The sequence below is a fragment of the Camellia sinensis genome, chromosome 2, assembly GCF_055761805.1.
Source record: "Camellia sinensis isolate YWXY chromosome 2, ASM5576180v1, whole genome shotgun sequence".
NCBI lineage: Eukaryota > Viridiplantae > Streptophyta > Magnoliopsida > Ericales > Theaceae > Camellia > Camellia sinensis.
In genome coordinates, this window is record NC_138962.1 from 87,764,157 (window position 1) to 87,789,408 (window position 25,252).

The following is a 25,252-nucleotide window of genomic DNA, read 5'->3' on the forward strand; positions in this document are numbered from 1 at the left end:
TCTTTTGTTTTGAGTCTCTCCCGAGCGTGTCTCGTTGTGTTTAGGTCATGTACCTCTTTGTTTAAGTCCTCCCCGCTGTGTTCAGTGGTAGGCTCGATATCCCGGTTTGAAAAACCCTCATTTGATTTCAAAAATCATTTATGCTCAGAATGCTGTGCCATTCTCTACATTCGAGCGTGTTTCGACTCCAACCGGTTCCGTCTTTGAGCTCCGTCTTGTCAGATTGGGCCGTTTGTTCAGAGTTTTCTGTGTGTAGAATGAACCGAATGCTGTGTTTTGGGCTGTATGCGGATCAATCCCCAACAGAGTAAGGGCTGTGTGTCAAGAATCAGGCAGTGGGTTGCTTGGGTTATTTTGCTGTTGGCTGTTTAAGTTATCTGATTATTACAGTGCGAGTGTTCAATTTTCAGACAACCAATCAGTTCCATTTACATTGAGGTGTAACATGATGAGATGCGATGCAATGCATGAAATGTGTAAATGTAAACACTTTTTCAGATAAAAAGGCTGTTTCATTTCACTATCTTTTCAAATGTACAAGCTTTGGAAACAAAACCTGCCTGCGGCAGTACAAGGTAATCTATCTACCAACAAAAAGAAAAGTACAAAGAAAGAAAGAAAAGATAGCAAAAATCTGCATCTATGTCCAGCGACTCCAAGGGCTGTCAGTCCGTCCTGGTCCTCTTCCTGGACGAAGGTCCAGGAGCATCAACAGCGTCGTCGTCAGGGCCCGAGCTAGAGCCGTCTCCGGTCTCCTCCTCCGATGACTCGGACCCCGCCTCTGCCTCCACCTCTGACTCCTCGTCGTCATCATCGTCCGGGGCTGGAGCTCGCGAGCTGCTCCCGACCTGAGAATGCCCTCCCCTAGTGTGGGGAAATATCCTGCCCCTCTCATCTCTCCCCCGAGCAGGAACAACAGGTCTCGCTGGAGCACCTCCTGCCATGGGAATCTGGAATGGAGGCTGAAAAGCACAAAAGTGAAATGCATCAGTATACTGTAGACAGTTTATCAGTGCAGAATGCAATGTTGAATACAGTGTATGAATGCCGTGAGCAGTTTACCAGTGCAGAATGCAATGTTGAATACAGTGCATGAATGCCGTGAGCAGTTTACCAGTGCAGAATGCAGTGTGTGAATACAGTGTATGAATGCCGTGAGCAGTTTATCAGTACAGAGTACAGTGCAGAATGCAGTGTATGCAGTGTATCAGATGCTGCGAGATCAGTGTATCAGGTGTTGTGCCATGCATCAGATTATGTGAAGCAGTGTATGAATGGTTTGAGGCCAGTGTCAGAAGGACATACCGGTATGCTGTAGACGGCTAGAAGGTCAAATGTCCGCTGGAGCATCCCCATCATCGAGGCATTCATCGCCAACGACTGACGGGTGTACTCAGAAGAAGCCTGCAAAGGTATCAGATGCATTAGTATTCTGTGGAATATCAAGTAAACTGAAATGAAATAACTGTACGAAGTGCAGTGATACATACCGGCGGAAGGTCGGGGATGTCAGTGAACTCATGCCCAGCCGGTGGAGGGGCGAAGGGGATCTGATAGGTCGCCCCACCCTGCCCCTGGAAAGTCAGCACAGCAGGAGGGGCAGGCCAGCCCGCTCCTCGTCCTCCCCGCACTCCGCCCCTGCCACGGACCCGGGCCCTTCTCGAAGATCCAGCCCCTGCTCCTGCTCCGGCCCCAGCCGCCGATGCTACAGGCCTGGCCCCCTCTGCTCGACGGCCGCTCAAAGGTCGCATCAGGTACGTCCGCACGTACTCCTGATAGTCGCCGATGCCTCGGAAGCCGGCCTCCTCCCAGCCGATGGAGTAATCATCCAGCTGCTCAGGGGTCAGCCCCTCGGTCTCCCTCATCTCTGCAGGAGGGTGAGCCGGGACTATCTGCTCAGGTAACCCGCGGGTCTGGCGTAGAAAACGCTCCCCCAGGTACCAAGCCCGACAGACCGGGCCCTCAAGCAGAATCCGGAAACGCGAGGTCTCCTCAGCACCAGGGAACCGACCCCGCATCTCCGCTGGCAAAGAAGCCCATGGCCGCCAAGTGATCTGAAAGTGGCAGACAGTTTGTTATCTACTGTTATTGAAATATGCAGTGGGAAAGCGAAGCTAAATGAACTGAAGGTAAAGCATACCTCTGTGGGGGTGATGGTGTCGAAATATCGGCGGAAGAAGCCGAACGTCTCCCGTGGTCGCCGGGTGCATCTCCCGTCAAAACGACCCGAGAAGGGAACAGCCGGAGGAGGCTCCGCAACTGGCACAGGTGCAAGCCTAGGGAAGTAGGCGTAAACCCACAGCTGCAAAACAGATGTCAGTATGACCATCAGATAAGGCAGGATATACAGAATGAAGCAGAAATGGCAGAGCTGTGTGTTGAGCCGTGTATTGTGTACAGTGTACAGTGTGAGCAGTGTATTGTGTATGTGTGTGCCGTGTGTACAGTATACAGTAAGTGTAAAGCAGACTACAGTGTGTGCAGTGTACAGAGTACAGAAAGTACGAGACAGAAATGAAAAGTGGAGAAGAAATGTACCTCCCAAGCCCGCCAGTAACCTCCAAGCAGCTGGCCGCTGCCGCGAGAAGCCGAGCTCATATAGCCGTACAGGGTGGCCAGAGCAGCGCCGCCCCAGTCGTAGTGCAAGATGTCTCGGACGTCCACCAGTGCGCTGAGAAGGCAGAGAGGCACGGTGTTCGCCCGATCGGCGAAGATAGTAGTCCCGAACAGGAACATGAGGAAGCCGCGAGCATACCTCTCCTCGTCCTCCGGGGTCATCTGCACCTCCTCCAAAACGGGCTGGACCTGAAACTGTGCCTCGAACCAGGAGTATCGAACAAAGACTGGACGAGCTAGTGGTGGGGCCTCCCCCAGTAGATGGACCTGAGCGGCGGTCCACTCATCCATGTCGATGTCGAAAGGGATCGGATCACCCCCTACCCGGATGCCTGTGAGCATCGAGAAGTCATAAGGGGTCATCGTCATGTCCCCCGCAGCAGAAAAGTGGAAAGAATCGGTGGTGTCCCACCATCTCTCCGCCAGAGCGGCAAGGAGAGGTCTGCATGTGGAGAGCCTAGAGAGCCCTCGGCAGAAGGTGCCGAAGCCCGCTCGGTCCACAATGCGCTGGACCGCATCAGGGAGCTCGTCATACCACTCCCGCGCACCAGTATTCCCATACCCGCGAATGGTATGGGAACCCTCCTGCAAACAAAAAACAACGATTGCAGGACAACATTCAAAATGCAGTTTTGAAAAGACAGATATGGCATGTATGCAAGTTTGTCAGATTCAGGCAGATACCGGGTGCCGGTGTGCTTACAGTAAAATACGTGTGCTGTGTCAGCGTGTTTGAGTGTTTCAGAACAGATATGGCATGTATGCAAGTTTGACAGATTCAGACAAATACTGGGTACCAGTGTGTGTGCAGTAGAATGCAGTGTGTGCCGTGTGTTTGGGTGATTCAGGACTAGTGCAGTGTGTGTGCATGTGTCAGTCTCAAGCAGATATCAGTTGTATGTATGTTTACAGTCAACTACGGTCTACGGCATATCATATTTCAGCAATTAAAGAATACAGCTAACTATGGCAGTTTTGTATCCTACATTGCAGAAAGTAAAGCAGAAGATGAAGAGTTACCTCGGGAGTGCCGAATGAAAGGTGGGAGGTAGGCTCGCGTAGTAGTAGCTCAGGGGCCGCGTACCTCTCAAAGCTTCGGAACTGACGCAGGCCGTCTGGGGGCAGAACGTGGATCGCCGGCCGGTAGGTCGCCGGGTCGAACGGGCGCTCGCTCAATGGTAAGAGCTCGACCCCGGGGTCCATCTCGTGGTCCGGGGGAGTCCCGCCACGTGGAATGTCGTCCGCCATGTAGAGAGTGGTGTGAAAATGGCCGGAAAAGGAAAACCGAGCCGGAATATGAAGAGTCAACTGAAAAGTCAACTCCCGAGAGGGTCGAAAATGGCCGGGAAGGCCGGAATGTGAAGAGGCACGGAAATGAAGAGGAAAGTGAGGGGAACGAACCCCGAAAAGGCAAGAACGCCAAACGAGGCACCGAAATGAAAAAGTGATCGGTGGAAAACGTCCGAAACGCGAAGAGAAACGCGAATCCGACGACGAAACGGGCGTAGAACGCGAAGAAACGGAAGAAAAATGGGAAGGAAACACTCTAGAGAGAGAGAGTGAAGGTTTTCGGCGGTAGGGAATGAGGAAATAGGGCATGAAGCCCTATTTTATAACACCCAAAGTGAAAGGACAAAACTGCCCCGCACCAGCAACTGTTTGCCGGTCGGCAATGTTTTGTGCCGGCCGGCACTTTTTTTGTGCCGATAGAATTGTTTTTGTGCCGATGGCCAGCCGGTGGCCTCCACTTTCGGCCGGTGGGGTTCCCACAGCCTTGTTTAGGCCATTTGAGAAGTTCGTGGTCTTCATAGCTCAAGAAAGTGCAGGAAAGTGCATCTCCGACGCCCAACCGACCTCCGTTTTGACCGCTGGCCGTGTCTCCAGTGCGTGGCACTCGAATTCGTACAAGGTGTATCCTTTTTTATCCTTTTGAATTCAAAAGTTGCCCCATGTGTGTTGTACAAGTTCATCACACTACTTCTGTGCATTACATCGCACTGTCGTGCGCCACACATTTGCATTGTTATGCACGTGTTACATGCGTTGCAACACGCACCCCTTTGCATCGTCGTGCACATTTCTCATGCATCATTGCATTTCCATTCCATGCATTGTCATGCATTCCGGAATACGTGCGTTGTTGCGCATTTAAGCCCATTTACATTCCGTGTGGCATGCCTGTCGCACTTAGCATCGCACTGTTTTGTGCATTTCAAACCTCGCGCTGTTCTGCGCATTGCACTGTTTTGTGCATTTCAAATCTCGCGCTGTTCTGCGCATCGCACTGTTTTGTGCATTTCAAATTTCGCGCTATTTTGCGCACCTCATTGCATTTTGCATGCATTCCATCGCACTGTCCTGTGCACTCGCGTTGCCTAACGCATTGCGCTATTTTGCGCATCATACCGTCGTGCAATACCCGGTCTGGCGAGACCTTAAACACGCACGGTCTGGCGAGACCTTAAACACGCACGGTCTAGGAGACCTTAAATCCTTTGGAGGTGCGAAACCTTCAGCGCATTGTCACGCATCTTGTAAATACCCCCGTGGTCTGGCGAGACCTTAAACACGCATGGTCTGGCGAGACCTTAAACACGTACGGTCTAGGAGACCTTAAATCCTTGGAAGGTGCAAGACCTTTATCGCATTGGTGTGCACACTATTGCTTTGTACATATCTTAAGCCGCGTGTTGTCGCGCATCTCATGCAACATGCATTTCATGCATCATTTGTTCCCGGTCTAGGAGACCTTAAATCCTCTGAAGGTGCAATTCCTTCGGTGTTTGTCGTGCCCGAACGACTTTCGATGGTCTGGTAAAGCCATCCGTCTGTGTTTGCGATGAGTTCCTAGAAGATCAACGGGGACGGTGGAAACTAGAGTTCGAACGGCTTATGCCTAGAACGCAAAGGTTCGGGAGTTCCGAGACTAAAGTCTGGTTTAAATACCCAGGGGTTTACCCTCGGCTTGAAATCTGTATGGAAGCCCCATAGGTTGAGGCGGCGTGTCGACGCCTCAGTTCTGGATACTGAACCAACCTAGTATATCACCCTGTTGGTAAGATAGGGAAAGTTGCAGTCATAGTCATTGCATCATCGTGCATTGTCATGCATTTGCATTGTAGTTTGCATGCATTCATTGCATCACCTTCCGCCTATGGCTTGCGCCTTTCCAGGTTGAGCTTGGTCTGGTATGTGTCCTTACTTTTCATGTTAAAACACAGTTCTGCATGTGTATCGCGCCGATTCCACGCTGATATGTTGGTTGAGGGTTGCGGCACCTTTTCTGTGTTACACATGGCTCGTACGTATGCATGCCTTTCCTAGGCAAGATTTGGTTTGGCTTGCGTGCCATATCCATTGTATCCATATCCATTCCATTGCATATTTGTAGATATTGCATTGTAGATTGCATGCATTCATTGCATCGCCTTCCATCTATGGCTTGCGCCTTTCCAGGTTGAGCTTGGTCCGGTATGTGCCCTTACTTTTCATGTTAAAACACAGTTCTGCATGTGTATCGTGCCGATTCCACGCTGGTATGTTGGTTGAGGGTTGCGGCACCTTTTCTGTGTTACACATGGCTTGTGTGTGTACATGCCTTTCTTAGGCAAGATTTGGTTTGGCCTGTGTGCCATATTCATTTCCATTACATTGTAGTGTAATTTTTGCATCCGGCATTAGGATCGTAGTCCTTCCTCCAGCGGGTTGTTTCCCCACTTATGTCAATTCCACCCAATGCTTGTTCTTGCGTCTGTCTACAATACTCATAGTTCAGTTGACCGTTCTATGGTAGACAGACTTGTTACCTCCATCAATCTATTTGACATAGGTGTGGTTTCGAACCGCTCGTGATTGGATCACGATTCAAATGCTTTGCATGTAGCTTGCATTGTTTCAATTACATTGCATCTGCATTTGCATTGTTTATACATTGTTTTGTATATATTGCATTTCGTTTTGCATCCATTCTTGCATTGTCATGCATGTTGCTAACAATATTGTACCTGTTAAGTTTGTTTTCTTTTCAGGCACGATATTGTATGTACGGTTCATTTGAAGCTGGTGCAACCAGACGAGCCGCACAGGTATTGTATCTCCCGAGTGAGACGTATTGAGAATTCCATAATTCTCTTACATCCTTTCTGCATTGTAGTGTAGTTTGGTGTATGTTAGCTTAAAATTGTCGCATGTTTGCTTCATTACAGCTTTCTTTGCATGATCATAAGTTATGCTCGGCTCCGTGCATTGTCTTGTATTTTGCCCCTGCCTTCGGGCGCATATCTTATTTGTATTGCATGTTTGTCTAAGTCTTCGGCCTTGTCAAAAATGGGTCGTCTCTGGGCTTTGACATTCACTCCCGTCATTGTTATGACTTCCGAGTTCTGTCAAAGAGGGGCAACTGTAGACACCCCATTTTTGACCGTCCTCAAGACTTGGACGTCACCGTTTGAACACTCGGTGATTATCCATGTTTGTGTTCGTTTGGAGTTCCCGGAGGTCTCGGCTCACGCGCCTTGCCTCAGGATCCCCGAACTCGACCGTTTAGTGTTTGGTTTTGCACCAAACACTTGCATCTTGCCTTTGAGAGGCAGGGTGGGGCTTGTAGACCATCCCCACCCATCACCGGCAGTGGCTAGATGCCACCGGCTGGTTTTTGCTGCCACCGGCAAAATAGTTTGCCGGTCGGCACTATTTGTTGCCGGTCGGCACTTTGTTTGGCCAAGATGGCATTTTTTGCCGGCCGATTGCTGTTCATCTGCTTTTGCAGATATTTTTGGACAGCTGTATAACTTTTGCTCCCCTCCATACACGTGTATGGAGGGATCTCCCTCTTGCAAAGCTTGTCTTGTAAGCTTTACAAGAGGCATATAGAGAGGAACTCTCTCTAAGGCAAGAAAAGGAGAGGCTTTAGACATTTTTGAGAGAGAGAAGACAGAGGAGAGCTCTGGTTTTTCTAGGGTTAGGGTTAGATACACTCACCTATCTCTCTTTCCCTCTCATTTTGCACACTAGGTGTTTTGTGTCTCACTATTGCACACAAACACCTAGTGTTTCACCTTCCTCTAGGAGCTGAGGTTCTAAAGAGTGTGTTTTGAAGTTTTTGTCTTGGATTCAAGCTCAAGGAGGCCATTGGAGCATCTTTGTTGAAGAAGGCATCAAGGGTGAGAAACTAGTCCTTTTTTTCCCCTTTTTTGCATTGATTTTCTACTAGTCTTAGAGCTGTTTTTGTGATTATTGTATAACATAAAAAAGTTCTATTTTTAAGCCCTCTTTGTTGTTTATTAAGAGTGTTTTGTTGTTTGAGGGTTGTTGACCACCCTTAGGCCTCAAAAGGCCTCATTTTGAGCCATTTTGTGCTAGCTCCGGGATTTTGGTGTTGAGGTCTCTTCACCACTGAAATCTTGAGGGATTTCAGTGGTGAAGATGATGCTTTGAAGTCCCAAGAAGGAGAGGGCCACCCCCTCTCCTTGTTGTCCTTGAAAAGGGCATATTTTGGCCTCTTAAGGAAGCCTATGCTTGAGTGTGTGTTGAGCATGTTTGGTTTGTTTTTCATGCTTATATATCCATGATATAACATGATTTCAAGTTGGTTTTGGAACCTTATGCATGTTTAGCATAGTTGCCATGTAATGCCTTATTTGTGCCTTAACATGTTCTAGGTTGTTAGCCTTTGTTGGAGCATGTTTTAGGCTTGCATTTGTGAAGTTTATGTGCTTATTTTGCCATGTTTTAGCTCTGTCCATAGTCGTTTGGGTTGATCTTTGCATGCATTATATAGCTCCTTTGTATTTGGGCTTGTTGGCCTTGAGTATGTGCATGTGTAGCATGCCATCTTTGCATTGTTTTGATGATTTGGAATCATCTTGCATGCTATTTCAGTCCCATTTCCATGCTTGTTTGATTGCCTTGCATGCCTCTTTAATGCTTTGGAAGCATGTGTTGCAATGCTCCATGTTTTGGCCATGGTGTATGCCTTTGTATTTGGGCCATTTAGATGCCATCTAAGGAGTCCTTTGGCCTTGTTTTAACATGCTAAAAATCTGTTTTTAGTTGTTTAATGCATGCCTTGTTTGGTCTTGTTAAGTGTAGTTCAATGCCTCATTGATTTGCTTTGAACACTTAGGCCTTTTGGTGCATGTTTTGGCTTGATTTATAACTTGATTTGACATCATTTTATAACATGATTTTAGGGCTCATGTCGCATGCTAATTGTCCATGTTTCCCTCTTTCAAGTGTGCTTGAATGTTGTTTGATTTATGCTTAAGTGTTGGTCCTTATGTGCATGTGTGTGTGCATGCCATTTAGCCCTCACCTTTTAGCACAATGGCCACTGTTTTAGGCCTTATTAGAGCTGCCTAATTCATGTATAAGTCCATCTTGCCATTTATTTGCATTGCCATATGCATGCTTGTATGCTTGCATAATGGCCTTGCCATGCCATGTTGCATCCATAGCTTGTATGCCTAGGTTGCATTGCATCTTGCATGCATTCCTTGTCCCTTGACTTGGGTGATAGGGATTGGGAGTTTTGTTTGATTGGTTTGCATGCATTTGAAACCAAAGTTGCATACTTGGTTCTTTGGGCCATCATGCATGGAAATGCGTGATTGGTGGTCCGAGAACCGAGGCACATGTCCCTTTGAGTCATCACAATGATAAGAGACATGGTTGATGCATACATGCCTTGAAATATGCTGCCATGCCTTGTTTTGCCCTTTGTTGCTGTGAGTTGCAGGTTCTGCAGGAATACTCTGCCGACCGGCAGTGTAATGTGCCGACCGGCACAATTTTCTCTGCCGACAGACCCTATTTTGTGCCGATGGCCATACTACACTGCCGGTGGAAGTTTCATTCAGCCGGTGATGATCCCCTCTGTCCAAGGATGCATTCCTGAGGCTTTGACAGCCTCCAGAGGAGGAAAGGAAGGAAAACAGAGGCAGCTTGCGCATGGCGGCGCGTTTCCCGAGACGCTTTCCTACTTTAATTAATTTAATTTAATTTGTTAATTAAATTAGTTAATTTGTAATATTAATTAGCTTGCGTAGTTAATTAATTTGTAATATTTATTCAGTCCCTCCGAGCGAGGGCAAATCTGTAATAAGTGTGTGTGGGTGTGTGAATGTCTTCCAATCCCCACTTCTTTCTTCCCTTTTACTTACCTGCTTTGATGGTTAGTATTAGGGCACGTCTAATTTAGCATACCTTATGCTATGCATGTGTGCATCCATGCATTTGTATTGCATGCATTAGGCTCGGTACATCACGCTAATTGCATCACTGCTTCAATTCCCAAACTGAATACGTGATAATTGTGCATTTTCACATGACATGTTTAGGATAGCCGAGCCTATTCTAGCAACATTTTGTATGCGATGCATTAGGCACTTCACATGGACTTGGATCATGCATGTTTGCTAACAAGTTCTTTGTTTTGGCACGGAGTACTATGTAAGTATTTCCGCTTTAGCATATCGCATGAGTGTGAATGTTGCCATAACAACATGCTTAACATGTGGCTAGATGCTTATGTGTTAAACTGTTTTGAATGCCTGTGGGTGAAGGTTGGATTGTTTGAGTTGGAAAAACTCGTTGAAATCCGTATTTTAGCCTACTTGCGAGTAGCAAATTCCAAAGCATTTTCAAACCGAACGGATATGCAATGTTTCTTTCCAAATTAGGCAATCTAGTCTATACTTGTTTGCTGTGCGCATAGCATAGTAATTCTAGGCTAATAAATGGAATAAGAACACATAACGTTTCCAAAAACGGATATCACGGTTAGTAGAGGCCGGTCTTCGGACCGGGCGAAAGGGGGTGCTCATAGCTGACCTTCCCCGATCGTACCCAAGCTCCCGAGCCGAGACAACTCCGGTGATGACGGACATGTGGCCTTCGGCACCGAGTCAGGGTTTCCTAAATTCCCCCATTTTAAAATATTTAGGTGGCGACTCTGTATCTGGCAAAGCAGTTCATGTTTGGCACTACTTTTTCAAAAATCTGTTTCTCAAAACGATTTGCCAGATTTGGACTCTTTGGTTCAGACTTAGAACCGCGACAACAAAAATCGAGAGTCCGAACTGTAGTAGCATCGAGGCCCCCACGCGGGCGCTGTTACAATGATGTGTCAGCTCTAAGAGACCATGCAAGCCATGCAGCGAGATGTTGCCCGTCAGGCCGAGGTTACTGCACGTCAGGCAGAAGTGGTAACTCAACAGGCAGAGCTGATTGCCAGACTTCAGCAACAGCAGCAACCACAACAAGCTGGAGCATTTACTTTGCATCCACCCCCACCCCCACCTAGAGTTCCAACACTCGGGGATACTGCAAACGTCCAGGAAGATACGAATGCTCCAACGGGGCCAGTTCCGCCACCAGTTCTACCACAGACTTCAAAGACACTGGCCTTCTCAACAGATACACCGTTTGAATCTGAGATGGACCCAACCGCTCTGAAGATGAGTAAGCTTGAAAAGCTGTTTAAACGGGCCCAGGGGGTCAATTCCATTCTAAACATAGAGGATGGTTACACTGATTCGGCGGTGAGATTGCCAGACAGATTCAAGATGCCCCACATACACCGTTTTGACGGCTCGGGCAACCCTATGGTTCATCTGAGGTTATTCTCAGATATTTTGCGCCCGATGGGCTTGACAAGACTCCAGAAACTATCACTCTTCGGCCAGACCCTGTCGGGTATTGCGGCTATTTGGTACGCCAAGCTGGAGGACTCAGTGAAAATGAGCTGGGAGGAAATGGCTAAGGCCTTCGTCGCACAATATTCATACAACACCCAGATTGAGGTCACGACCCGTGATCTTGAAGCGACCAGGCAAGAGCCAAAAGAAGGCTTTTCTGACTTTGTCACTCGATGGAGGGCTAAGGCCTCCATGATGACAACTCGGCCACCCGAGAAGGATTAGATAATGATGGTTGTGCGCAACCTCCAACCCAAGATGATGTAGAAAATGATCGTCTTACCCCTCCCCACCTTTACAGACTTACACGAGATTGGGGTACAGATTGAGGATGCTATGAAGCAAGGTCTGATTGACCACGAGAGAGAGCAGCCCAAGAGGGCGTTTACCCGCGGTTCAAATGCAACTACCAGCAGTAGTGTAGCTGCCAGAACATCTGATGTGGGCATGGTCACCACCACTACCCCCAAAATAGCCACACCTTTCACCAGTACATCCAGAACCACCTTTCAACCAGCAAACTATCCACCCCGAGGCAAGAGAGTTTTTACCCCACTTTATATGCCTTTGTCTAAAGCTCTACGGGTCCTACTCATGAAAGGACATCTGAAATCGTTAGAACAACGGTCTTTACCCGATCCTCTCCCTGCAAAGCATGACCCGACTAAATACTGTGCATTCCATCAATAGCAAGGTCACAACACCGACTTCTGCTTTCGACTATGTCATGAGATTCAAGATCTCATTGACAACAAGGTGATTGCACCTCCCGACAAACCAAATGTCACCACCAACCGACTCCCACCACATAACCAAGCTCCACCACCCAAGCACATCAACCTGATCCAAACCGCGGCCATTCTATATGACCCAAGCATATACATCACACCCTCTCACCTACCGAAGCCTAAGGTGTTCATCGCAGATAGCACACACTTGTGCATGTCGAGCATCTTCCAAACCTAACCCGAACTAGTGGTGGTGACTGTCGAAGACAGAACTGGGATGACTTTGGAGGTAGATGAGAATGTTGATTCAGAGCCTGAGGGGTCTGGGAGCTTTGCGTACAACCCGAGTGGTTATATCACATCAACAGACCAAGCTAAGCCGAGTGTAAAGTTGCCAGTTGAGGCAGAGATCAGTGTGGTTCGAGAAGATGGACCAAGTTAGGGGTTAGATGACCTAGCAGAGCTGGAAGAGGATATTGCCAATCTGCAGTTCTTCAACGAGCAAGACTAGGGAGATGTGAGCATCAACTAGTTCGACTTGGATGGATCGGCAGAGAATACGGGATGGCTAAGCGACGAGCCAGATGTTGTTGAGGCGCCTCAGCCAGAATAGGGGCAATCAAAAGCTAGGATATTAGCAGTGGCCAGAATGGCCGAGAATCAGGAAACATCGCCGAAGAGCACCGGTGCGAAGAATTTTGCTCGGGATTCGGGCAGTTTGAGTACAGTAGACACTGAACAGGAGGCTGCGTTGAAGTGACTTGAGCAAGAAAAGATCGAGGATCTTGAGAGGGCTAGGAAGGCCAAAGCCCCTGCGAGGACGAAATGTGTTGTGAGCACAAAAACAATTACAACGGAGCCGGACAGCTGTCTGTTGGTTGCCGACGGCATGTAGTGGGAACACGACGACTTATGTCTAGCCCACACTGACGAGGACTGGAGATAGAACCAACCAGATGACACCTGGTATGTTGAGGAGCTTGACCATATGACCAGGAGTGGGCGATACTTCAAGCCCCCACACTTGGACTAGCCGGAGGCGTCCGGGGAAGGACAAGGAGGAAGAGAGGCAAAAAGAAAAGTTGTTAGAGGAGGAAGCTGTGCTGAAACAGCTATAGAAAATTCAAGCAGACATCTCCATCTGGGGACTGCTTATGGCCTCGAGGGTTCACAGACAAGCCGTCCTTACAGCCATGGATAGGGCCAAGCTTTCAATTGATGCAACTCCTAAGCAGTTGGTAGGGCTGGTTTTCCCGGGAGGAGCTTCCCCAACCTTGACCTTCACCGACGAAGAACTATCGCCCGAGGGCTCAGATCATAACAAACCACTCTACATCTCTGTGGAGTGTAGAGAGAAATGGATACCGGTGGTCCTGGTCGACACGGGGTCTGCAATCAATGTATGTCCGTCGAGAACGGCGTATGCTATCGGGTTGAAGCCCGCGGATTTCGTGCCTACAGCCCAGGTAATACGGGCCTATGATAATACCAGCCGGGAGGTAATGGGGACCGTACGGATTAAGACTCAGGTTGGTCCGGGGCAGCAGGACATTGAGTTCCATGTTTTAGATGTTCCAGCCACTTTCAACCTACTTCTCGGGCGACCGTGGCTACACCAAGTGAAGGCCGTCTCTTCCACCTTACACCAAATGCTGAAGTACCCCCATGGGAAAGGGGTGGCAATCAGTTTTTGGGAATTCTTTTACACATCCCCCGCCAAAGGTTTCTACACTAGTTCTGGAGATTGAGCATGGCGCAGAGGATGTATTTCTGTTAGGATTCACCGTAGCTGAGGCTCGGGTTGTACAAGATATACTAGCTATTGATGAGGGGCTATACGTCAATGCACAGTCTGTCTTCCTTATGAACAAACTTCAACACATGCCCGGAATGGGATTGGGGCGAAGTGTCCGGAAGGGCATTGCAGCATCGGCCGAAGTGTCGCACAACCCATATACTTTTGGCCTAGGTTATTTGCCTACCAAAGAGGATTGAGCGAGGAAAGGGAGAGAAATGGCCGGAAGAGCCAGAGCCAAACAAACCGGGAAGCATTACGAGTTGATGCACAGACCTATCCGGGGAACCCTGAATGGACGCTTTGTCCGAGAGGGGGAAGATTTCCCGTTCTGCGATTTTTCTGGAGCCATGGCTAAATGCAGAGAAGCGGCGCTTGTCAGGATTTGAGATCTTCTTTGACTTACAATTATCGAGGGATGAAGTTGCCGAAGAGCAGACAGACCCACCAGCTGAGGCTGAGTAGTGCAAGGAAGAAGAGTCCAAGAGCATAGAAATTGAGATGGGGGTAGCGCTGGCTTGTCTTCTCTTAGATCCTCAGATCATACCGAAGTGCTTGGGGGATAACTTCTCCGTTTCCATGATCGAGGATGAAGCGGCTGTGGGCCCATCTTCAAGCATTCTCGATGCATCCATCGCACCCTCCCTCGTCTAGCAATACGATGAGGGCTTTTTATCGAGCAGTTTCGGGTCAGGTGGTGAGCCAGAATCTGATTCCACAGAGTCCGTGGAATCGGAATCAGGTTCTAGCTCTTCTGAGTCTGAGTCGGGTATTCTTGAGGGTGATAACCCGGATGTCACTGTCCTGTGCAGGTCGTCTTTTTCTTTTTCCTTTGAGTCTGTTGTAACTAAGGAATCAGGCGATATGGATATTATGAATGAGAATAGTACGATTGTGGCTTCTGAGTACTTTTCTGTGCCTTTAATTTATTGCATTAATCAAGACTTTCAAAATTTTGATGAAAATGATGAGGAAGAAATTCCTCCGATTTTGAAATATTTGCTTGATCAAGAGCAGGAGAGGTTTGTAAAACCTTTGGTTAAAGAAATCACCACAATTAACGTTGGTACTGAGAAGGACCCGCGGCTGGTCCAGATCGGGTCCACACTGTCTTCTGAGGAACGCAAGCGCTTAGTCATTTTATTAAAAGATTTCAAAGATGTTTTCGCGTGGTCCTATGAAGACATGCCTGGAATCGATCCTGAGATTGTACAGCACGGATTCCTCTTGACCCAGAGGCCTGACCTGTTAAGCAGAAACTCCAAAGGATCCGCTCGGACTGGGCTCTAAAAATCAAAGAAGAGGTCACCAAGCAGATCGACGCAGGGTTCCTGTTAGCATCTGAGTACCTAACTTGGTTGGCCAATATAGTTACGGTGCTAAAGAAAGACAGCAGAATTCAGGTACGTGTGGACTTCAGGGATTTGAACAAAGCCAGTCCGAAGGACGACTTTCCTCTGCCGCATATCGACGAATTAGTGGATTTCACTGCTGGGCATGCGCTGCTCTTGTTCATGGATGGTTTTTCAAGCTACAATTAGATTTTGATGGCACCCAAAGATAGGGAGAAAAATGCTTTCACTACCCCGTGGGGAACTTATTGTTATAGGGTGATGCCGTTTGGGTTGAAGAATGCTGGGGCTACGTATCAACGGGCTGCGACCACGATTTTGCATTCGATGGTTAATTTAGGGTCATATTTTGATTAGCATACCTTATGCTTGCATGTTTGCATCATTCATTTGTATTGCATGCACCGAGGCTCGGCACATCATTCAAACTGCACCGCAATTTTGATACACTTACTTGAATACGTGTTTAAAAGCATGTTATCAAAGTGTTGCATATGCTATATTAGTAGCCGAGCCTATTAATTGCATTATTGCATGTGTTGCATTAGACATCTTGTATAGTTAGGATCATGCATTTTTCTAACTAGTTTTTGTTTTGGCTTGGAGTACTCGGTGAGTTTTATGCTTTAGCATACTTGCACGAGTGTGATTGCCATAATGCCATGTTTACATGAGGCTATATGCTTAATTGCTAAACTGCATGAATGCCTGTGGATGAAGGCTTTATTACTTGAATTGGAACAATTCGATAAATATGAGTTTTAAGCCCACTTTGCGAAGTGGCAAAATCATGTTTTAAGCCCATCGTTGTCTGATGGAAAATCCGCGCTTTAGCCCACTTGAGGGTGGCACTTTCAAACCATTTTCAAAAATAAACATGAGTTGAATTGTTCCAATTCTTGCAATTTAGTCTATACTTGCTTGCACGCGCATCACATAGTAAAGTTAGATAATAACCGAAACAAGAACAGATGTGTTTATAAACCAACATATCATGATTAGTAGAGGCCGATCTTTGATCGGGCGAGCGGGGGTGCTCATTTCAGGACCTTCCCCTCTCGTGCCCAAGTTCCCGAGCCGAGGCAACTTTGGTGATGACGGACACGTGGCCTTTGGGCATGAGTCAGGGTTTCCTAAATTTCCCAAAAATAAAATATTGAGGTGGCGACTCTGTAATCTGGTAAAGCGGTCTAATTTTGGCATTATTTGATTTAAAATCTAATTTTCCAAAATGATTTGCCGGATTGGACTCTTTGGTGTTTATCAGTCTCACATTGCACTTTATGAGATTAGATTTAGAACCGTGACGGGAGTCCGAACTGTAGGACCAATTCGAGCCTCTCCGAAATGAGGCGAGCGAAAAAGTCTAGCTACACTAGGGGGACAGTAAGAGGCAAAGGGGTTCTAACCCTCAGGAGTCCCAAGGAGCACATTCGAGGTCTACATTTCCAGTGTCGAGTTCGGGTTCTAGGAGAGGTAGTCAGGGAGGCATCACCTGTTACAAATGTGGTCAGTTGGGCCACAAGTCTCCAGCTTGCCTATAGCGATCCCGGTTTTGCCCCGACCTTCCTTGTGTCCCGGATTTGGGTTCCGTGGTTAAATATTGTATCTATGTCTTGTCTTTCCTGTTTTACTCTTTGTATTTGAGTTTTTGGAACTTGTTGGGCGCATTTGGAACAGGGTGGTTGTTAGTTGGGTTAGATTGTTGTTGCCCAGATTTTGGTCTCTTCGCTCGAGTGAGGCTTTTTGCGCTCGAGCGAGGCTTTTTGTAATTTGCTTCTTCACTCGAGCGAGGTTTCTTGCACTCCAGCGAGAATAAGGAGTTCTCAAGTTTCCTTCCAGACGTAGAATTTCTGGGGAGGATGAAATCCTTTGCTCGAGCGAGACTTCTTGCGCTCGAGCGAGCCTTATTTCATTTGTTCCTTCGCTCGAGCAAGGCTTCTTGCGCTCGAGCGAGCATGTGCGTCTGTGTACACCTGAAGCTTTGCATTGTGCTCTCGAGCAACGCTTATTGCGCTCAAGTGAGGTCACTTGTTGTGTTTGGTTACTCAAGCGACAACTCCTTTGCTCGAGTGAAGACCGCGTATATCAATTCCCAGTAGAGATATTTTACTTCACTTTTTTGAATCCCTTTCTTCTAAAAACCCTAATCCAGCACCTCCTCTCTCTAAAACTCTCTCTCTCTCTCTCTCTCTCTCTACAAATACTCTTTGATCCAAGCACCATTACCCCACTCCCTTTGAGAAAAAGATAGAGGAACTCGTGGGCTTCCATTTGATCCAAGGAAGTCTGTGTTTTGGGCATCTTCAAAGTTCCTCTTTCTCTCCTTTGAGCTTCTACACTTGAGGTAGGGATATTCTATGCTTTAATATGATTTTTAACCTAGGTATTTGAGGTTATGTATAAATGGTGGAATTTGGGAAGGTTTTGGTAAAGTTAGGGTTTGGTTTCAAAGTTGAAAGAGGGTTTTTTACATTAGGATCCATGAATATCTATATAGGGTTTTGAATATGAGTTTATATGAGTTAAAATGATGAAATTTGGACTTGAGATTGATATTTGGGAAAAGGGGAAAAATTGCCCTAATTTGTGCTTAATAATTATTTTGCATAAATAATGAAATTGATATGGAAATTATGAAATTGGGAGGATATGTGATTGAATGGTGTAGTTAGATTTGATAAATCTCTCACCTATGTAAAATTTGACAATTTATCTCTTGATAAATAGTATATCTGTTTAGATATATCTGTTTTGGGCTATCGGTGGAGGATAGTTAGGATTGTTGTAGAAACTGCATAAGGATTAGGTAAATTGAAACTAATCTTTTATGTTATTGAATATGACGATTTGATTAAACCATTGAAAATGTGATTTGACTAGTCATTGTATATGATGATGCTTTTAAATACATTGTATATGTATCATTGTTTGGGAGGAGATAGGAGATGGACTCCATTGATAATTAAGTTAGCCGAAGTGTCCTAGGTGAAAGTCCCGAAATCTTATGTATATATGGGTGTCGGTTCCCTCGGATGTGAATTCCATAAAATGGCAAGAAAATAAGAAGTGTTGGATTGATGAATGTAGTAAATTGTGAACCATTGAGTTGAAAAACTCATTTTGGTTGATTAGATGATAATGAACTTGGTTAATTGATTTACCCAAAATGGATGATTGGAAATGAATCGAGATAGGGATATTTATATTGAATGGTCTTGGAGAGAGTATATGTTGGTTAAGAGTATTGCACATTTATTTGATGCTTATACCTTAGTTAAATCTCATATATTGTTTTAGCATATCTCTACTGGGCTTGGCTCACCCTACTTGGGACACCATTTTCAGGTACAGGTGATATGTTACCTCCAAGGACATAGCTTAGGAGGACCTAGGACTGAAGGCTCTGTTTTTGTTATATTTTGCTTTAATGTTTATTCAAGCCGAGGGATTTATATGTACAGAGTTTAGAACTCTTTTTGTTGTAACCAAGTTATCTCTTTGAAAGATGAAAGCCCGTAGGGCATTTATTTTGTTATTACTAAATTAGAAATTCATGTTATGGTTTCAAAATGAACGTTTATGAAAGTGTTATGCATGTAATATCTTTTGTAATATAAACTCTGACGAATGAAAGTAATACATTTCATATTTTGCTTATGAATCTCTTGGGTTGATTTATATCATATTTTGCGAGCGTTACATTGGCCACAGAGAGGAAGAGGGCAGCGAGCAGCTTCATCTTCGGCTCGTTCTCAAGGCCAGAGTCAGGGCAGAGGCCAGCCGCTCACTTGTTATCAGTGTGGGCAGGCGGGGCGCCTGAAGAGATTTTGCCCACAGTTTGGTGGCACACCTGGTGTGTTTGGTTCGAGGTAGACACAGAGTCACCAGCCAGCGCAGTCAGTACAGGCCTCGAGGGCCAACCAGGGAGCCTCTTTGGCTCAGTCGGTGCAGCAGTCTTATGCTCCGAGAGGTGAGCAAGTCGAACAGAGGCCTATGGGGCACGTGTATGCTGTTATTGCGCTAGATCTTATACCGGCTCCATCTGTTGTGAGAGGTACCTTTTTGTTTTGCAACTCGGTTGCTAATGTGTTTATTGATATGGGTGCATCCAATTTATTTATTTCGTCTGCATTTGCATCTGTTTTGGGGTTGGAGTTGGCGCAGTTAGCATCTCCTATTTGTGTTGTGTCACCTGTCGGGGGTGAAATGGTTTTGTAACAGGGGTGTCGGGGCTGTGATATAGAAGTCGCCGATCGTCAGCTTCCTTTTTCTTTTGTATTGATGGACATGTTTGGTTTTGATGTTATTTTGGGTATGGACTGATTATCGTCATACCGAGCTGTTATAGATTGCTACCGACAGAGGGTTACTGTATGTACCTTGAGCGGTGGTTGCTTTTATTTCTTGGGGGACCCGGTGGATAGAGTCTTATCACCGGTGTATGGTTCGCGTGACCGGAGTGAACTTAGTTGTCTTCTTGCTAGCTTTTTGAGTAGTGAGTGTGATGAAGTTCGAGTTGAGTTGCCAAGAGTGATTTGTGAGTACTCGGATGTCTTTCCCGAGGATCTTATTAGTTTACCACCTCATCGAGAGATCGAGTTCCCTATTGATTTAGTGCCTGGCACGGCACCGATTTCTATGGCACTGTATCAGTTTACGCCAGCCGAGTTGAGTGAGCTGAAGATTCAGCTCCATAAATTACTAGATAAGGGCTTTATTCGCCCTAGTACTTCGTCTTGGGGAGCACTAGCCCTCTTTGTTAAAAAGAAAGATGAAGCCTTGTGACTTTGTATTGACTACCGAAAGGTGAACCGGGTTACGGTTAAGAACAAATATCCTATGCCTCGTATAGATGACCTGTTTGATCGGTTGAAAGGGTCTCGTTGTTTCTCCAAGATAGACCTAAGATCGAGTTACCACCAGTTGAGGGTTAGGGAGGAGGATATCCCGAAAATGGCATTCCGTACGAGGTATGGCCATTTTGAGTTTCTTGTGATGCCTTTTGGGCTAACCAATGCACCGCTGGTGTTTATGGACTTAATGAACCGAATCTTCCGAGAGGTCTTAGATCGTTTTGTGGACGATATTTTGATTTACTCACCCTCTGAGGAGGAGCACGAGGAACACTTGCGAGTGGTGCTTGAGTTGCTTAAAGCCCATAAGCTATATGCTAAGTTCGGGAAGTGTGAGTTTTGGCTAAGAGAGGTTAAGTTCTCAGGCCATGTAGTATCCAGAGAAGGGGTGACTGTAGATTCATCCAAAATTGAGGCAGTGCAAGATTGGGCACAACCTAAGAATGCTTTCAAGATTCCTAGTTTCTTGGGGTTGGCCGGGTATTACCGTCGGTTTGTGAAGGATTTCTCCAAATTAGCTTCGCCTTTGACTAGGTTGACGAGGAAAAGGGTCAAATTCGTGTGGAGTGAGACTTGTGAAAAGTTGTTCCAAGAGCTTAAAGTTAGACTTACCATCGCTCCAGTCTTGATTATTCCAGAGAGGAGATTGGGCTATTCAGTATATTGTGATGCCTCACGAGAGGGTTTGGGTTGTGTATTGATGCAAGAAGGGAAAGTAGTAGCCTATGGCTCACGACAGTTGAAAACACACAAGAGGAACTACCCTACTCACGATTTAGAGTTAGCAGCTGTGATTTTTGCCTTAAAGATTTGGAGGCACTATCTGTATGGTGAGAGATTTGAGGTGTTTTCTGATCATAAGAGTCTAAAGTATCTGTTTACACAGAAGGACTTGAACTTAAGGTAGAGAAGAAGGATAAAGTTCATAGAAGATTATGATTTTGAGTTGCATTAACATCCGAGGAAGGCCAATGTTGTGGCCGATGGCCTAAGTAGGAAATCCATCAGTAGTGTAGCTTGTATTGCTATCCGGGAATGGGAGATGTTGGGTGCCCTTGGTGAATTTGACTTGTATCTGGAGTTTGTTGAGTCTGCAGCCTTATTTTCTGTAGTTGTACAACCCCCACTTATGAACCGAGTGGTAGAACCACAAAAGGGTGACATTGAGGTAGAATCCCTCCGGGAGAAGATCTCCAGTGGGAAAGTAGAGAAGGGTTTGATTGTGTATCCCGACCTGAGTGTGAGATATCGTGACCGTTTGTTTATACCGAAGTCTTGCTGAGAGGAAGTACTCTGAGAGTTTCACCATTCACGCCTTGCAGTGCATCCGGGAGGCACAAAGATGTATCATGATCTAAGTTGTCAATTTTGGTGGAGGGGTATGAAGAAGGATGTGGCAGTGTTTATATTGAAGTGCCTTACTTGTCAGCAAGTGAAGGCCGAACATAAGAGGCCAGCGGGTTTCTTGCAACCCTTGCCTATAGCTGAGTGGAAATGGGAGCATGTCACGATAGATTTTGTTGTGGGCCTTCCAAGGACTCAATGGGTAGTGATGCCATTTGGGTGGTAGTTGATCGAATGACTAAGTTGGCGCGTTTTATTCCTATGCGCGTAAGAGATTCGGTAGATTACCTTATTGACTTGTATATTCGGGACATAGTGAGGTTGCACGGGGTCCTTGTGACGATCGTTTAGGATAGAGACCCGTGTTTCACTGCTCGGTTGTGGCAGAGCTTGCAGAGTGCCTTGGGCACTAGACTAACCTTTAGTACCGCTTACCATCCTCAGACTGACGAGCAGTCCGAGCGTACTATTCAGATCCTTGAGGATATGCTTCGAGACTATGTCCTTAACTTTAAGGGGTCATGGGAGAGACATTTATCCTTAGTGGAGTTTGCCTACAATAACAATTTCTAATCGAGTATTGGCATGGCACCGTTTGAGGCCTTACACAGCCGACCGTGTAGATCTCCACCGTGTTGGGCCGAGGTGGGTGATGTACCTTTGTTAGGTCCAGAGTTGGTTCGGAAAACGATGGAGAAAGTGGCACTTATCCGTAAAAGGTTGGTTACAGCCCAGAGTTGCCAAAAGAGTTATGCCGACCGTAGGAGGAGACCTTTGTCATTCGAGGTGGGTGATCATGTCTTTTTAAAAGTATCACCTAGACGAGGTTTGATGAGATTTGGAAAGAGTGGGAAGTTATCCCCTCGGTTCATTGGCCCTTTTGAAATCCTTGAGCGGATTGGAGAGGTTGCCTATCGTTTGGCATTATCGTCACAACTTTCTAGAGTGCATGACGTATTTCATATTAGCATGCTTCAAAAGTATGAGCCAGATCCATCACATGTGCTGGATTGGACCGACTTAGAGGTAGACGAGGATGCCTCGTATAAGGAGAGACCGGTGCGAGTCTTGGATAGGCGGGACCAAGTCTTGCGAGGCAAGACAATCCCCTTGGTCAAAGTGTTGTAGAAACATCACAGGATTGAGGAAGCAACTTGGGAGCGTAAATTAGAAATCCGAAAGAAATATCCAGACTTATTTATTGATATTTGAGTATATGTTAAAATTTTAGTTTTGTTTGTGTGAGACCATGAAATATCCTCTCACATAAATGTAATTGAGATCCAACGAAGAGAAGAAGTCAGTCCCTGTGTGTTTGCAAAGATGAGCATGATCGGCGCCACCCAACCGGGGGTGTTGGCCGAAGACACTCCGATGCTAAAGTTAGTCCTTTGATTGAAATAATAAAGCTATGGAAATCAAGAATGTTGGTGTGTAGTGTAGGGAAAGAGCACATACATTTCTTCTGGGATACCCCCCCTTTATATAGATAGGGGGTGTGATATTTGTTTGGGCTAGACCCATTATTTGGGTTAACCCCAATAAGCAGATATATATATTATTTTCTGGCTCCCACAATTGCCCCAAAACTTTCATTGTCTGTGGTAGAAGGAATGAGAGTTTTTCTTGCCGAGTTACGCTATTCAAATAGCTGTTGGGTTTTTGATAAAGAACACTCTAGATAAATGAATAAAATGTATGAATGAATGACTGCATGTATGCTTGAATGTATGCATAAATGTACGTATGTCTTGAATGTATGTATAAATATACATATGTCTATCATAGGATGAAATTATATCACATGAGTTCCAAACAAATCATAATGATAGGCCACGGTATTGTTACCCCCGGGCAAGGACTGTAGGCCGCAGTATTATGACCCCCGAACGAGGGTGTAGTATATTGTCGAGTGCAAAGAGCACTTCAAAATATAGACTTTTGTGCCAAGCTAGTGATATTTCTATGTACCAAGCACAGAAATGATTTCCTGAACTAAATAATGTAGATTAAATAAGGTAGATATATTAGCCAAAAAATGGACCACGGTATTATTACCCCCAGGCAAGGGTGTAGGCCTGCGGTATTATTACCCCCGGCGAGGGTGTAGACCTGCGATATTATTATCCCCTGGCGAGGCTGTAGGCCTACGGTATTATTACCCCCGGGTGAGGGTGTAGGCATGCGGTATTATTACCCCCGGGCGAGGATGTAGGCCTGCGGTATTATTACCCCCGGGCATGGGTATAAGCCTGCGGTATTCTAACCCCCGGGCGTGGGTGTAGGCCTTTGCTGATGGCACTCTATGCCGAGTGCGAAAATTACGCTGTACTTGGAGACTTATGCTAATTTTAAGTGGCGATCAAGTGCTAATATTGTAAGGATTTTGAATAATGCATCCTATGTCAGTGATGGCTTGTACCGAATGAGGTAGACGTGTTAATCACAAATAATATTGTTCCGCTTGTAAGGAATTGCCAAGTAGATATTGGGCCAACTATTTATTTGCCGAGTAAGTTTTTGGAAAATTAGCATTGCTCGGTTTGCATTTAGTCCAATGTAGACTTGCCCCATTGCTTTCGAATGACAGGTGTTAGTCGGAAGGAATGCAGATTGGACTTGCCCCATTGCCCTATGTTACAAGGCAGATTCGACTTTGGTAAAAGGACAGCGCACAAAAATATATGAACTGCCGATGGCCAAGTGTAATTTATTGCCCCAAGTTGCCGAATGAAAAGTGCCGAGTGAGTGTAAGAGTTTAGTGAGTTCGGCGATGATCGTTAAGCCGATTAAATTGTACCATCACCATAATGAGAAGTAATGCCAAGTACAAAAAATGCTAAGTATTCAGAAGGAATTCGGAATAGACTTGAGCCAAAATTGCCGAATGATGTGGGTTGTTATAGTGGCGGGAAGACGCTAAAATTGTTGAATTCGGATCAAATGCCAGGCTAGGCAGAAAAGGTGTTGTTGGAACTACGATATGTAGTACTGCATATAAAATCTGCAAATTTATGGTAAGGAATTTGCAAAATCAAGCCATACGGATGTGTTCAGAAGGCTTCAAATAGTTGGAAACGTCTATTGGCTCGCTGTAATCGAACTCCGGATGGCGTAGTTTTAGCCAAAGTTGAGCTGATGGCTCAGATCGGTTGAGACTTGTGCTCCGCGAAGCACTGGATAACTCCTCGGCTTGGCTTGGTGGCTTTTGTAAAAAATAAAAAATAAGGAAAGATGATGCCAACAAGACTTGAACTCTTGCCTTTGAAAGAAAGAGAGAGCACTAAACCATTGTGCCAAGACAAAGCATTCTGTTAATATTTAGCAAGATATACATTTGAATGTGATTGTTCAACTATTATAGGATGTAGCTTAGCCACGATGCACTGAATAATTTCTTTTGTTTTCCATGCAAACTCTGATCGTCTTCTCCGATAAAATGGGTGAATTTCTAGGCAAACATCGACTGGCCCGTACGGCTTTGTTGGAGCTTCGATTTCAACGTGGTTTGTTGTGTTGAACTCGTCTCAATGAGTACTTCACACTGGTATGGTCAAAACTTGATTATGATAATGTTGAAAATTTTAGTTTGCTGAAATTTTGGTATGCTCCGCAATGACTAGCAAACTTCGATTACTTCTTGGCTGCACGAGTTGGTGGGTTTGGACTCTTTGAGTTAGCACGAATCCTCTGGTATATTCAGAAGTTGACGTCGACGAGCTGAGATGTTAGTTCTATGCCGAGATAGTATCACCGAGCAATATTGTTGTACTTTCAAGAGATTATGAGATTTTTGCCGAAGAGGTAGATAATATGCAGTTGATAATAGGCCGAATGATATGCCGAATTGCAGAGGATTGGTATG

General features: G+C 45.9%; 1 protein-coding gene across 1 annotated transcript; it reads right to left on the reverse strand.

Moving 5' to 3' along the window:
* Positions 1-490: 490 nt before the first annotated feature.
* On the reverse strand, positions 491-2,046 carry LOC145819618 (uncharacterized). The gene is made up of 3 exons (XM_082913558.1): positions 1,491-2,046; positions 1,306-1,404; positions 491-962 (listed from the first exon to the last, which is right to left on the reverse strand). The coding sequence occupies exons 1-3, from the start codon at positions 2,016-2,018 to the stop codon at positions 666-668; spliced, it is 924 nt and encodes a 307-aa protein (XP_082769684.1). The 5' UTR covers positions 2,019-2,046; the 3' UTR covers positions 491-665.
* Between the last annotated feature and the right edge of the window lie 23,206 nt (positions 2,047-25,252).